The 15,919-nt window shown below is 38.6% G+C and overlaps 1 protein-coding gene across 3 annotated transcripts in view; it reads left to right on the top strand.

The window, feature by feature from the left end:
• GTF2F2 (general transcription factor IIF subunit 2) overlaps positions 1-4,852 on the top strand; it is a 204,462-nt gene extending 199,610 nt beyond the window's left edge. For all 3 annotated transcript variants that reach the window (XM_077158285.1, XM_077158286.1, XM_077158284.1), the window contains one exon: positions 4,569-4,852. In XM_077158285.1, coding sequence (XP_077014400.1) covers positions 4,569-4,688 — 120 coding nt within the window. In that variant the 3' untranslated portion in view covers positions 4,689-4,852. The remainder of the gene's footprint in view (positions 1-4,568) is intronic.
• Positions 4,853-15,919: the final 11,067 nt, after the last annotated feature.

Genomic DNA, 15,919 nt, shown 5'->3' with positions numbered 1-15,919 from the left:
ATGTTGTAACATGTTTTAGAACTTCACTCCTTTTAAGGCTGTATATGCCACATTTTGTTTATACATTTCTCTGTTGGCAGATGATTGGGTTGTTTCCACCTATTGGTTGATGTGAATAATGATGCTCTGAACATTGGTGTAAAATTTCTATTCAAATCCCTACTTTCAGTTTTTTTGGGCATGTCTGTATAAGTGGGATTGCCTGGTCATATGGCAGTTCTATACTGAATTTTCTGAAGAACTGTCAAATACTTTTCCCCAGCAGCTGTATCATTGTATATTCCCAACAGTGTATGAGAGGTCCTATTTTTCTGCATCCATATCAACACTTATTATTTTCTATTTTTTTAAATAACAGCCATCCTACTGAGAATGAAGTGGTTTGTCATTGTGGTTTTGATTTGCATTTCCTTTTTGGCTCACTTGCCATTTGTATATCTTCTTTGGGAAATGTGCTCACTTTTTAATTGGGTTGTCTTTTTGTTATTGATTTGTAGGAGTTCTTTATACATTCTGGATATTAAACTCTTAACAGATATATGGTTTCAAAATATTTTCTCCCATTCTGTAGATTCTCTCTTCACTATCTTGGTAATGTCCTTTGATGTACAAAAATTTTTAGTTTATTGAAGTCCAGTTTATCTTTTTTTTTATTTTGTTGCTAATGAATCTATTGCCTAATACAGGGGTTCTGATGAGCTTCTCTTATGTTTTCTTCTAGGAGTTTTATAGCTTTAGTTCTTATATTTATGTCACTGATCTCTTTTGAGTTAACTTGTACATTGTGTAAGGTAGAAGTCTAGTTTTATTCTTGTATATGTGGATATCCTATTTTCCCAGTACCATTTTTCTAAAAGACCATTCTTTCTCCATTGAGTGAAATTAGCACCCTTATCAAAAAATTGGTTGACCACAGGTATGAAGGTTTATTGTTGAACTCTCAGTTCTATTCCATTGGTCTATATTTCTGTCCTGGTGTCAGTACCACACTGCTTTTTATTACTATAGCTTTATAATTAATTGGGAGGTGTGAGTCCTCCATCTTCGTTTTTTTCCAAAGATGTGTTGCCTGTTTGGGCAGAGCCTTTTGCCCTTCCATATGAATGTGATGATTGGCTTTCCCATTTTTACAAAGACAGCTGTTGGAATTTGATTGGGATTGTGTTGAATCTATAAATCGCTTTGGGTAGTATTGACATCTTAACAGTTTTGTCTTCAAATCCATGAACACAATATCTTTCCATTTATTTAGGTTTTCTTTTATCAATTTTGTAGTTTTCCATGTACAAATCCTTTTACGTCTTAGTTAAATTTATTTCTAGTTATTTTATCTTTTAGATGCTATTGTAAATGGAACTGTTTTATTTCCTTTTCATATTGTTCCCTGCTGGTATATAGAAACACCACTGATTTTTCATGTAATGATTTTGCATCCTGCCACTTTGCTGGATTTGTTTATTATTAGATCTATAAATTATTTGGGATTTTCTATATATATAGGATCAGGTCATCTGTTAATAGGAAAAGTTTTATTTCTTTTCATTTGAATGCCTTTTTTTTTTTTTCCTTTTCTTGCCTGATTGCACTTCCAAGACAAGGTTGAATAGCAGTGGTGAAAGGAGGCATCCTTGTATTGTTCCTGATCTTAAAGGGGAAACTTCCCAGCTTCCGCCATTGAGTGTGATGTTAGCTGAGGGTTGTTTATATATGCCCTTTATCATGTTGAGGAAGTTCCTTTGTATTTCTAGTTTTTATCAAGAAAGGGTACAGATTTTTTCAGATGCCTTTTCTGTATCAATTCCAATTATCGTGGTCTTTTCTCTCTCATTCTGTTAATGAGGTGTATTACATTAATTGACTTTCTGATGTTGAACCACTCTTCCATTCCTGGGATAAATCCCACATGAACATGGTGTATACTTCTTTAAATGTGCTTTTCGACTCGATTTCCTATTTTTTTTTTTTTGAGGATTTTTGCTTATTGATTTTGATTTTCTTGTGATATCTTTATATGGCTTTGGTGGTAGGGTAATGCTGGCCTCATAGAATCACCAAATGAGTTAGGAAGTATTCCCTCCACTTCATTTTTTTGGAAGAATCTGTTAACTGTTTGTGCATATTTGGCGAGATTTACAATGAAGCCATCTGGTCTTAGACTTGGAGGGTTTTTTATTACTGATTCAGTCTCTTCACTTGTTATTTGTCTGTTAAGGTCTTCTATTTCTTCTTGGATCAGAATAGGTAATTTGTGTGTTCCAATAATTTGTCTGTTTCATCTAGGTTTTATACTTTGTTGGCATTCAGTTGTTTACAGTATCCTTATATAATCCTTTTATTTCTGTGAGGTCAGTATTACTGCCCCCACCCCACCATTTCTGATTTTACTTATTTGCATCCTCTTTTTTTCTTTGCCATCCTGAGGATTTGTCAGTTTTATTGGTCTTTTCTAAGAGCCTATCTTTGATTGCATTGTTTCTATTCTTTATTTTCCATTATGTTTTTCATTATCTTTTCTCTAATCTTTGTTATTTCCTTCCTTCTGCTTGCTTTGTGTTTAATTTGCCCTTGTTTATCTAGTTCCTCCAGTTTTGATGTTGGGTCTCTGATTTGAGATCTTCTTTCTCTTTTTTTTTTTCCGCATGGGCAGGCACTGGGAATCGAACCTGAGTCTCCAGCGTAGCAGGCAAGAACTCTGCCTGCTGAGCCTCTGTGGCCCGCCCGAGATCATCTCTTTTTTAATGCCAGCATTTACAGCTATAGATTTCCCTCAGAGCACTGCCCTTGCTGCGTCCCATAGTTTTGGTATATTGTGTTTTTGTTTTCATTTCTCTCAAGGCATTTCCTAATTTCCCTTGTGATTTCTTTTTTGACCCATTGGTTGTTAAGACATTGTTTTAATGTCCTTTTTTTGGTGAATTTCCATTTCCCTCTCTGTTACTGAATTTTGGCGTCATTCCATTGTGGCTGGAGAAGATACATTGTGTGATTTCAGTATCTTTTAGTTTAGTGAGACTTGTTTTGTGACCTAACATAGGTCTGTCCTGAGGAATGACCCATGTGCACTAGAGAAAAATGTGTATTTTACTGCTGTAGGGTAAAGTGTTCTGTATATATATCTGTTAGATCTAGTTGGTTTTTTAGGCTCTGTTTACTTTTCTTCATTCTTTTTTCTTTCTGTTCCTCAACCTGAATAATTTCAGTTGTCTTATCTTCAAGTTCACTGACTCTTTCTTCTGCCAGCTCCAAACTGCTATTGGAACCCTCTAGGGATTCTTTTTTTTTAATTTCAGTTTTTTAAATTTTGAATATTTCAGTCTTCAGCTAAGTATTTCTTTTTGGTTCTTTTTTATGATTTCTGTCTCTTTATTGCAATCTCATTCTGTTCATAGATCTTTTTCCTGATGTCCTTTTTAGTTTTTTTGTCTGTATTTTCCTTTAGTGCTCTGAGCATATTTAAGACCTTTTTGTTTGTTAAGTCTTTTTCTGGTATATTCAAAGTCTTGTAGTCTCTGTTGATAGTTTCTAATGTATTATCTTGTGCCTTTGGGTGGGCTCTGTTTTGTGTTTCTTTATATGCCTCATAATAATTTGTAACACACTGGATATTTGGATATCTTAATGGGTTAATTCTGGAATTTAATCTCTTAGGGTGGCTGTTTCTTAAGTTGAATTCAGCTAATTTTATGACAGAGATTCCCTTGAATGCTAGGAGCTACCAAAAATTAAAAAAAAAAAAAAAAGATTTCTACAGTCTTTGCAGATTGGCTCTGTGCTGGCTGGTGCTCTCCTTCAGAGCAAAGCCACCATAACGGTGAAGCTAAGGAACAAAAGCATGCAGTCCTCTTCGGTCTTCTCTGAGTATGTCTTGTCCTGGACATGCACTTGTGGCCTTAGATATGTCCCTATTTATGCAATTCCAAGTGTGTTGTCTTCCGATAGGAAACTGTCTTTCCTCTCAGTCCTGTCTGCTCTATTTTTTGTCTTAAAGTCAGTAAGCCTTTGCAACAGGACACTGATATTTCATTGTTTCTTACACTGACTTAACTGCCCACAAGCCACTTCTACATCCAGAGCAATTTCTGGGATGGTAAGACAAAGACAAGTGTCTGGTTCAGTATTTGAGGCTGCCACCAAACTGGCCCAAACATACATGCACCCCAGTTTGCACATAGAGTTACCCTGCTCCCTTTGGAACCAGAACCAGGGAACTGCACAGAGAGCACAGGCTGGCTCCACAGTGAGGCAGGAAGAAAGAGCACCAAGAGGTTTTCCTGTCATTTTTAAATTGCTTTTTTCTTTGTTCAGCTCTCACCCAGTTACTGTAACCCTTTACCCATTTTCCCCCGAGCCCTAAGGAAGATGGTTCTGCCAGTATTTGCTTATTATTGAAAAATTCTTTAGGGGGATAGAACCCTGGAGCATTTCACTGTGCCATCTTGTTGGCATCATTCCTCAGGATCATAATTTTTATTATTTATGAAGGTGCCTTGGTATATCATTTTATTTTAAATTGAATTTCCTGCCTTCATAATCTAATCTGTTGGAATTTTTTGGTTTTGGTTTTTCAGGGGTACCTGAAGGACATCTTAAAAGAAATTGGTATTCAGAATGTAAAAGGGACCCACAAAAACACATGGGAACTGAAGCCAGAGTACAGACACTATCAAGGAGAAGAGAAGAGTGATTAAGAAGACTCTGCCAGCACACTAATGAAACAACTAAAGGGGATGTGCTAATGTACTAACTAATAGGCAAACAGCAATTGATGCTTGAATACTTGAACACCATCTGTTAATAGAGGAAAAAAATAATTGGTACTTTAATTTCTCTTACTAAATTTTTTAAACTGATAGTTCTTAAAAAGTTTCTTACGTGTTTTTCAAGGAGAAAGAACAAATTTATTTATAGAGTTATCTTGTATTCAACCAGATTATTCATGAAGATCATAGGGATGAGGGGTTAAAGTGACTTTTTCTTTTTAAGTATTAACTTTTAAAATGTAAAATAAGGAAATAGTTTCTCGATGAGGACGTTCCATCCTTGCTGTATTTCTGAGGAGCCTGAGCTGAGGTAAGATAGATCCAAAACGAAAAATATAGCAAGAAAGAGGAATAAAAAGCCAAAGTTCCTCATTCTGAATTATCAAAGAATGTTTGTCTCTCTTTTTTTTAAACAGGTGATCATATTTCAGGCTCAAATATATATTATTAGTACATTAGTAGAAGAAGAGCATTTAAAATTTGTGCTAAGATTACAGTTGTCATTAGTTTGTTTTACCCTTGTGATGTTGATATGAGGAATATAAAAAATTATGGTCATTTGGTGGGGTTATTTTACTTGCTTTTCAAATTATTAAAAATTAAATACCTCTCCTGAATTTCAAGATATATCTCCCCCAACAGATTATAAACTTCAAAGACTAACTTTGCACCCAGAATTTTATTACATGCTCAGCAAGCATGTATTGACCATCATTTGGCAAATTAAAGCTCAGTTGTATACTTCAGGAGAAAGTGGATGTGAGGCTAGTGTGTTGATACAGAAATGGTTCGTCTCTTATGTCATTCCTCTGGGGTTAAAATGTTTCATTTATCCTTTTAATTAATTTTAAAATAAAATAAATACTTATACATAGTTGTCCTAGTTTATTGGCTTCCAGAATACAGCATACCAGAAATGGAATGGCTTTTTAAAAGGGGAATTTAGTAAGTTGCTAGTTTACAGTTCTAAGGCTGTGAAATTGTCCAAATTAAAGAAATGTCCAATCCAAGGCAGCCAGGGAGATACCTTGGTTCAAGAAGGCCAATGAAGTTCAGGGTTTTTCTCTCACCTGCAACGGCACATGGTGAACATGGTGGCATCTTCTGGCTTTCTCTCCAGGCCTCTTGCTTCATGAAGCTCCCCGGGAGGCGTTTCTTCAGCTCCAAAGGTTGCTGGCTGTTTTCCACAGCACCTGTACCATTTTCCAGTCCTATCAACAATGTATGAGGATTCCAGTTTCTTCACATTCTCTCCAATACTTATTTTCCATTTTTGTTGGTGTTTTTAAATTAAAGCCATCCAAGGGAATATGAAGTGGTATCAGATTGTGGTTTTGATTTGTATTTCCCTAATGGCTAATGATGTTGAGCATCTCTTTACATACGTATTGGCCTTTTGTATATCTTCTCTGGAGAAAAGGCTATTTGATTCTTTTGCCCATTTTTTAATGGGTTGTCTCTCTTTTTTTTCATGGGCAGGCACCAGGAATCGAACCCAGGTCTCTGGCATCTCAGGCAAGCATTCCTGCCTGCTGAGCCACCGTGGCCCCAAATGTTGTATTTTAAACAGTTCAAAATCATACCAAAAAACAAGACCACCCAAAAAAAGCAGCTTTCACAAACTAAGCATAGTGAAACATTTTTTTGCTTGTTCATCTTATCAGCTGCTTCTAAAGGCCAATGATTTAAGAAAATGCTATGTAATCAAAACAAAGCAAGAATATAACTTTACGTTAAGATAAGCATTATTATTTCATTTTAGCAACAGGGCACCAGAATTCTGAAGTTGAGTACCACTGCACTAAGAAAATGTATATCCTTGCATTTCTATGTAAAATAAAATTCTGACTAAAGAGGGTGGTTCCATTCCGCAGTCCACTTCCAATTATGTAATTATGCCTTGTTTGGGTGCAGGAACCAAACATATCCCCATTGCTTTCCAACTCTCGCTTGCTGGAACAAATGGATAATGTATGATGAAGAAATCTGTATAGGGATAATAATTCTGGGTACCTGTCATGTGTTTGGTCCATAGCAAATGTTTTCCCCCCAAAGTTCTCCTTTTTGAATGTGCTACCACCCTGAAACAGGCCTGTGTCTCCTCTACCCAGGTGTTTTATTTTTGTGGTGACAATGTCTGCCAGATTGAATTCAGTGACTACTTCCAAAGCTTCCAATGCGAAGCTATGTCTCATTTGAAATTGTGTTTTGGTATTTTTATAAATCTTTCTTCAGCTATTTTAGTTACCTTTTACCTCATCACCCTGATTCTGTCTGCTAGAATCTCTGTAAGCACGTGTAGTCTCATCAGTAGAGTAGTTAAACTAAGTGGTAGACGAGTGTCATTCCTTAGTAGTTTTTCGGAATGGCCTTAAATATGGTGGTTGGTCATGGAGGAAACTCTGTTTTGGTTTTCTCAGCTTCTCAAGCAAATACCATGTAGTGGGCTGACTTAAACAGTGATGAAGCATCAAGGGGATGCCAAAGATTGGCATTTTGGGTCTGGCTGCTGGTCCTTACCTTTTCATGTTGCAAGGTATATAGCTGTGACTCCTGGTCTCTTCACTTCTCTTCTGGATTCCATTGATATTCAGCTTCTGGCTGCTCTGTCACTGCTTTCTCTCTGTGTCTAAATTTCATTCCACTTATAAAGAACTCCAGTGATAGAATTAAGACCCACCCTGACTGAGACAGGACATGCCTTATCTGAAATAACCTCATCAAAAGGTCCAGCTCACAACAGGTTCACACCCACAGGAGCAGATTAACTTTAACAACATGTTCTTCTGGGTATGTACCGCTCCAAACTACCACATCCCCCTTGTACCCAGTTCACTTATGCTTTTGGTTCAGGACTCTCTCGCTTTTGATGGCCAGAGAACAGAAGTAAGTCTCCTAATCCCTTTTAATCACTGTGCAGCTGAGAGAGGAATGCTGATAGGGAAAACATACATCTCTAATAAGTTTTCACATCATCAGAGGACAGGAGATCCATATTTAACAGATGAAATGTTTAAATTCAACTAGTATATATACTTAAGGGATATTTTAATTGACAAAATATAAAATTATGTTTCTTGGGCATTGGAAAGATTTGAAATTACATGTTGCCGCAGTAACTTCTAAAGTGATACATCTTTTAAAAAGAAAAATTGTGCTCTATTGTGTCATGAGCAGTCTTACGGATTTCATCAGAGTGTTGCACTTGTTCCTGATGATCTGTGAACAGATTTCCTTTGACACTATTTTTATTGTTGTAGGTTCATATCAGTAAAATAATAGTAAACACTTACCAAGTCCTTATGTGCCTAGGATTAAATGCAGTAAAATATTATCTCATTTTGATCTTAGAAACAATGCTGAGAGTCAAGTAATATCCATTTTATAGGACCATTTTCTGCCCAACATAGCATCAAGAGTTCTTGTCTCCCTTTGGGAGAATTCTACACATGGGGCAGAGGGACTACCACAGTGGGTTTTCCCAGAGTTCTCTTTCCCCCACCCCCTGAATCCCAACTCCACACCAGGAAAATGGAGTTGACCCCAAAGTCATGAGGAAGAGGGAGCTTATCATTGGTATCCCTACTTGAACCGAGACACCCAAACCTCCCCACCCACAGGATGAAGACAAAACTTCCACTTCTCAAGTCAAGATTCTTTTGCTAAAGGTTTATCCCTGTCACCCTTCAGATACTAAAGGGGTTGTATCTTTAGAGTGGGGTCTATTATTTAGACCTACATAGGAGTTGAGGGTTCTGGTGGAATGTGGTGGAGTGGCGTACTGAGGTAAAAGGAAGGGCTTCCTTGAGCTCAGACTTCACATGCATTATGGCTTTACCGCCACACACCCACCTTTTTCTCAGTATTGACCATTTCCCCTAGCATTTGTGTAAGAGTCTAGTAGATAGTAAGCTGGTTCTCTTTTTGAATCAGTTTTTCTTTCTGAAGTGAGTCCACCTTACTTTTTTAACATGCTCCCATCTGTTTTTTTTTTTTCCCTACCTCATTTCCTTTGGGCAAGTATCACCTGCTGTAACTCAACATGAAATTTCAGGCAAATAGACTAGTCTTGAATAGTTTGCTGTAAGAAATTCAGCGACTTAGCACCTTCTCAGTTAAAAAAGAACTTTTTCAGAAGCTTCAGCTTCCAGTTTAAACTGCATTCTGCTGAGTCATTTAGTCTTAGATTTTAGGTCTTTAAGGAATAACTTTCTATATTAAAAGATGTTGAGATTTGGGCGGGCCACGGTGGCTCAGCAGGTAAGAGTGCTTGCCGGCCATGCCTGAGGACCCGGGTTCGATTCCCGGTGCCTGCCCATGTTAAAAAAAAAAAAAAAAAAGTTGAGATTTATATTCAAAGGATCTTAAGATAACCTGAGGTTTTGTTTTGTGGAAGTGTAAGAACACCAAAAGAATATATTACTGAGCTAAAACCTTTATCTGTGCTTTAATAGGTATGGTCATAGAATGCGGTATCTATTTTCTTGACAAGTAAATAAATACAAGTATTATAATGAATACACCCCAAGCACTGGGTACATAAAAGTGCTAAGGAAAAGAGGCAGTCGCAGTCGACTAAGAAATCGCAATCGGAATATTCCAGGTAATTCAATGTTATCATTTATGCTCTATGTGGATATCCAGTGTTTAAAGCATCTGAATGCAGTAATATATCCTTAATTTTAAAACTTCCTTGAATATAACTTAGCCAATGATGAGTCCTAAGACAAAAGATTTTACACAACACCTCATAGTCATTTTATGAACACATGCAGGGATGTCTGTAACTATCTCCTTAATAGAAGTCTGAATTAAAGACTTTATTGATCTCGGCTTGCGCATTTGGGCCTTACTTCCAATATCCATTCCAGTGTCTTTCTTTGAACAAAATCTCCTCAATCACTTTGCCATTCATTCATTCCATGAAAAGCTATTGATGCCTACACTGTTAGACACCAGAGGTGAAGGTAATGACTGTACATGATAATGTTCCTCTCATATCAGCATTTTTCTCTGCTCATGTTACTAAATAAGTGAGAAGAATAATAGCTCAGGTTTATTAGATCCTTACTCTGTACCTGGCACTGTGTCAGCATTTGACTCCTGTTGACTTATTTGATCCTCAACCACCTTAATAAGGTATTATCCTTGTTTTATAGATGTGGAGCTCAAGGCACTGAGAGGGTAAAGAGCCTATCCAGGGTTTCACAGAAGTTCGAGGCAGAGGCAGGATTCAAGCCCAAGGACAGCACTCTGGAATGCAGGCTTTTAGTCCCTGTTAGGTGTTAGGGAAGGGGTGCTACATCGCTGGTCATCCACAGCTGTAATCCACCCACCGAGGCTCTCTTGTGTTTTTCTCCTCGGTAACTAATGGGTGGCAAAGTCTCAAGACCTATCTTTCCCAAACCAAAAAGAATTGCTTCTTAATTCTGCTTGAGTTGTTTCACCTTTAGCGATTGGTTTCCAGCTCTTGTTCAGGTTGTGGAGCTTCTCATTTGTGGACTGATGATGTCCCTATTAGCTCTGGGTTCAGATGAGGTGATCGTCATTTCCCAGGAATGACTGCCAATGACTGGTGGACTTGATTTTCTTGCATCCTAGTCCTATACTCATGAGGAAGTCGCTGGCTTGGCCAGTCACAGTTGGGGGTCCCTGCAGTGGCCCAGTGAACACAAAGGAAATACATCATCTTGGTACAGCCAAATACTAGGGATACTGAGATGAGCAAGTAAGACCTTGCTGTCAAGAACTTACAGTATTCATTACTCATGAGGGAAATGCAAATCCAGATCATGAGATATGACACCCACTAGGATGGTTATACTTAAAAAGACAGATAATAGTGTTCTGGTAAGAGTTTGGAGAAATCTGAATGCTCATACCCTGCTGATGCGAATGTAATATGGTGCAACTGTTTTGGGAAACTGTCTGGCAGTTCCTCAAAGAGTTAAACATAGAGTAATCATATGATCTGGCTATTCCACTCCTAGCTACATACCTAAGAGCAGCAAAAGCATATGTCCAAATGTTCATAGCGGCATTATTAATCATAATTAAAAGTTGGGGGAAAAATGGATAAACAAAACATATTTTTTGGCCATGAAAAGAAGCCCTAATACATGCTTCAACATGAATGAAATTTAAACATGCTAAGTAAAAGAAGCCAGTCTCAAAGGACCACATATTGTATGAATTTATTTATATGGCATGCCCAAATGGGCAAATCTATAGATAAGCAATCTAGATTGGTAGTTGCTTAGGCTGAGAATATGGGAAAATGAGGAGTGAGTGATAATGGGCGTGGGGTTTCTTTTTGGGGTGATGAAATGTTCTAGAGTTGACTGTGGTAATGGTGTCACAGGTCTGAAAATAAAATACATTGAATTGTACACTTTAAAAAAAAAGAACTTAGAGTATTGAAGACTTGGAAACAAATAGATGGCAATGTAGTATATTAACTACAGCAGTAGAAACACATTGCAGAATGTTTTAAGAGCTACCTGATTCAAAGCCGTGACCTAGGACAAGTTGCTTACCTTCTGTACCTTAGTTTCCTCATATGCAAAATAGGAATATTAGCGTATCTGCCTCATAAAATTGTGATGAAACGAGCCCATATGTGTAAAAATACTGTCACTATTAGCAATTAGCATATGTAAAACACATCAAATATGGAGGTACTGCAGAAAATTAAATAATTCCATCCTTGGGAAATCGGGGAAAGGCTTCTTTGAGGAGTTGGTAGCTGAACTGAGTTTTGAAGAGGTTTAAGAGTTCACCTAGAGTCAGGGCAGGAAAGCATAAAGAGAACAGACGCAAGGGCATTGAGGAGTGGTCTGGCTTCCCAAGGAAGTTGGAGGGAGAATCTGCACAGCCTTCAGTGCACTTACAGACACACCAGGGCACTACAGGGCTGGTTAGACGGAGTCGAGTCCAGCCAATGTGATGAAAGTACTTGGGGATCAGGTTTTCAGCCCCTGGGCCCAGGCCAAATGAATTAAAGGCTGGGCAAGCCTAACGTCCTTCAGCTATACCCACAGGTTCAAACGGAGGCAAGGCAAACAATGCCGTTGCTTATTTGTAGCAGGCTTTATAGACTTTTTCAATCAGAATCATCCCTGAACACATTTCTTTAATACAGTCCCATTAGAGTAACAGTCAAAACCAACCACATGGCAAATGAGTGTTAGAGATTTGAGGTCCCAATTGACCCCTCCATCTCAGCAGGTCTAATCAATAGTGATAAATATGGAGCAGGAGCTAAATGAGGCCAACTGATTATTTGTGTGCTATAGGCCTAGTGATTCTCAGTTAGACAGGAGAAACTAGCCAAGGCTAAGACCTGAGGCAGAAGTCGGGGAGTTCTTTATCCTTTTCCTCAATTAGAGATGACTGGCCACCAGTACTTACTACTTGCAAGTGAAAAATCTGGAATGCTGGGCTTTCCAAAGGCAGGCCCAGCATAGTCTGCTCACCCCGTGAGGAGTGAACGTATGCATACATAAACATGTATCAGAGGACTGAAGAAGGTAAAAAGAAAACCTACAAAGTGAGAGGAAATATTTAGAAACCATATCTGATAAGGGTTTAATATAACAAGTATATATATAAAGAACTATAACTCAACAGCAAAAGACAACCCAATTTTTAAAATGGGCAAAGGACTTAGATGTTTCTGCAAAGAAGATATGCAAATGACCAGTGAGTACCTGAATAGTACTCAACATTGTTAGTCACCACGGAAATGTAAATGAAAACCATAAAGAGATACCACTTCATACCCACTAGGACAGCTATTAAAAAAAAAAAAAGTGGAGCACAATAAGCGTTGTTGACGATGGTGGGGAGAAATCGCCCTTGCACATTGTTGGTGGAAATGTAAAGTAGTGCAGACGCTATGGAAACAATTTGGCAGTTCCTCAATCAGTTAAACATAGAATTACTATATCCAGAAATCACACTTTTAGGTATATAGCCAAAAACATTGAAAGCAGGGACTCAAATAGATCTCTTTGCACACCAGAATTCATAGCAGCATGATTCACAACAGTCAAAAGGTGGAAGCAACCCAACAGATGAATGAATAAACAAATGTGGCATACACATAACATGAAATATATGGCCATAAAAAAGAATGAGGTTCTGACACCTGCTACACATGGATTAACTTTAAAGACATCATGACACAAAAGGACAAATATTGTATGATTTCACTCATGAAATAACTAGAATAAGCTAATTCATAGACACAGAAAGATTACAGGGTATCGGGCAGGGCAAGTGGGAGGGAATGGGAAGTTAATGCTTAATTGGTGCAGTCTTTGGTAATGGTAATCATTACCATTACCAGATTATGGTAATGGATGGTGGTGATGTTAGCACAATATTCTGAATGTAATTAACACCATTGAATTGTATAATGGGAAATGGTTAAAATGAGAATTTTTATGTTGTATAAATGTTACCACATTTTTTTTTTAAATGCACACAAATAGGGATAGTAAAGGGATGGATAGAGCAGTGTTTAAACTCTTTGATACTCTGGTAGGAAAAGTGGATTGAGAAAAGGCATGAGTGACTGAGAAGCAGCAGGCTTCCCGCTGAGTCCCTTCCTTAAGCCACCTACTGCCCAGACTCCCCTCCCAACCACCCACTATTTGTCAAGTGTGGGCCTCTGAAGAAACACCACTACAGCATGAAACTACTGAGAGCAATTTCAGAGATAAGAAGCGATGATCTCATCAACACTGCTGAAAAGGAAACTTTAAAATGCAGTACAGGACATATGTCCAGACTAGAAAGAGCTCTTAAAATTCAATGTCAATAAACAACTCAATTTAGAAATCAACAGAAAATGCAAACACACTTCACCAAGAAAATATGTGGATGGTTAAATAAGTACATGAAGTTCAACTACTAAACATCATTGGTCATTAAGGAAATGTAAATCAAAACCACAACAAAATGACACTCCACACCTGCTAGAATAGCTAAAGCGTCTAAAACCTGCAGTGCCAAGTGCTGAGAAGCATGTAGAGCAAGCAGTGTTCTAAACTCTGGACATGGGAATGCAAAATGGTCTGGTGCATTGGAAAAACAGTTGGGCAGTTCCTTATAAAGTTAAACACCACCGTACAGCCCAGCAACCCCAGTCCTAGGTATGCCCAAGAGAAGTGAAAATATTTGGTCATATAAAAAAAACTTTACAGAAATGTTTATAGCCATTTTAATCATAATCACCAAAAACTGGAAACCACCCAAATGTCCATCAACTGGTGATAAACTGTGGTATAGTCATTCAATGGAGTACTACTCAGTGACGGAAAGGAAGAAATTACTGATACAACATGGACAAATTTCCAGTACACTGTACCAGGTGGAAGAAGCCAGACTTGGGCTACATGCTGTGGGATTTCTCCCCTGGGGAGGGGATTAGAACAAGGGACAAAGCAAGGTGGGGGCGGAGGGACATCTTTATGTATATATTTGTACAATAAAAATATATTCATGGTTTGGGTAATTAAAAATTTTATATGTACATTTGAATATCAAACCAAAAAGAAGAGCTTGCCTTTTATGAAGTAACCTAACTTTAGGCCACTCCAGAAAGTACATAATGCCCCATTTCTACCCCTCTGGGCTTTAGGATTAGAAAATACCTGAAGTCCTGCCATCCAGGAAGAACCTTTTCCTTAAGGACTCAATGTGGGAGTAAAGGATAGATGACAGTTCATCAGACAAATTCTAGAATTTCCCACTGCTGCATTTGAATCATCACCTCGGTGCCTGGTGGGAAAACCAGGGGATACAGGTAAGACTCATGCCTTCAGTCTCACAGCTGAGGAGTCTTCAGGTGGCTCCTGCCTGGGGAAAGGAAGGGAGAGGAGAGAGCCTGGGACTGTCTGCAATATCGGAGGCCTGCTCTTTTGCATTGACAAACTCTCCTAGGGTTAACAGATAAATTCCATCTCACAACTGAAAGAAAGCGCCTGGATTTATAGTGATGAGACCCTTGAATTAAGTCCCTTGAGAGAAGATCCACAAAAAGCCAACAATGCAGTGAGTCATTTGTACACCCACAGTGCATTGGGGAAATGAGTGTCACTTAGGAAGGAGAAATCTGCCACTACTTTGATGATTTGCTAAAAGTCTGCAAGAGTAATTTTGAATAATTATTTCCCACTGTAGTCTGGGGAGATAAGTGATAAGATGTTTTTGCAACAGAGAAACCCAAGATAAATTCCTGACCATGTCACGGTGGAACTCTGAAGAAGCTAAGATTGAAACTCAAGTCACCATGATCTGAATGAAGCTTTTGCCAAAGTTGCTAGCCCCACAACATCCCTTTCCTCGTTTCTCACACCTTGGTATGGGAAGCCTGATCCCTAGGAAGCTCTAGGGCTGCTTGGAGCCAGGATCTGAGATGGGGACATGTCATGTGCCCCTGGGCCAGCCCCCACCTCTCACCACAGTGGGCTCAAGCGGATGGACCTCAGGTGTTTTCCTGTTCTCTTGCAACTTTTGGAAGTAGTGAATCCTTATCACTCACCAAACTTTATATCCTCTTAGAAAATGAAATTCTTAAGCACCTCCAACAAGCACTGGCAAGTGAAATCTTGAGAGCATCAGCCAATCAGCTTGGGAGAGCACATTCTGTTACCCACCTACCAAAGGTTCACCTCAAGCCCCCCAAACCCTGGGTGCAAACTGGGATTGAAAAGCAAACACCTCTGCGTCTTTTCTCAAGTTGCATTTACCAGTACTGTTGCAAACAGGTATCAGAGAAAAACGCGGGTATTTTAAACAATAGTTAAAAGAAAAAAAAAAAGCTTTTCGGTTTGGCCCTATTGGTTGATTTCCTCATGAACAACAACAAAAAAGAGATTAAGGCTAGGCCCACGCTAGACAGGAACAAGAAAAAAAGCAGTGGTTACAACTGGAGTTCCCACATCCCCCAGCGTCTCTAATTCTTATTTTTGCCAGGTGTCCCACCAGAGGCAGTTGCAATCCCCAGTGATCTGGGATGGAGAAACTTGTCTGATGATCCAGGGGATGTAGTTGGAGAGACACTGGTAAGCAGAAATGGGTGTCTCCAGTGCATGGGTTTCGGCAGAAAAGTTCTCTAAGGCCCCTTCTGGTTTTAGGAATCTGTGGTTCTA

The sequence above is a fragment of the Tamandua tetradactyla genome, chromosome 4 (assembly GCF_023851605.1).
Source record: "Tamandua tetradactyla isolate mTamTet1 chromosome 4, mTamTet1.pri, whole genome shotgun sequence".
Lineage (NCBI taxonomy): Eukaryota > Metazoa > Chordata > Mammalia > Pilosa > Myrmecophagidae > Tamandua > Tamandua tetradactyla.
The sequence above is the reverse complement of the archived record's forward strand: the minus strand, read 5'-3'. Positions and strand labels throughout refer to the sequence as shown.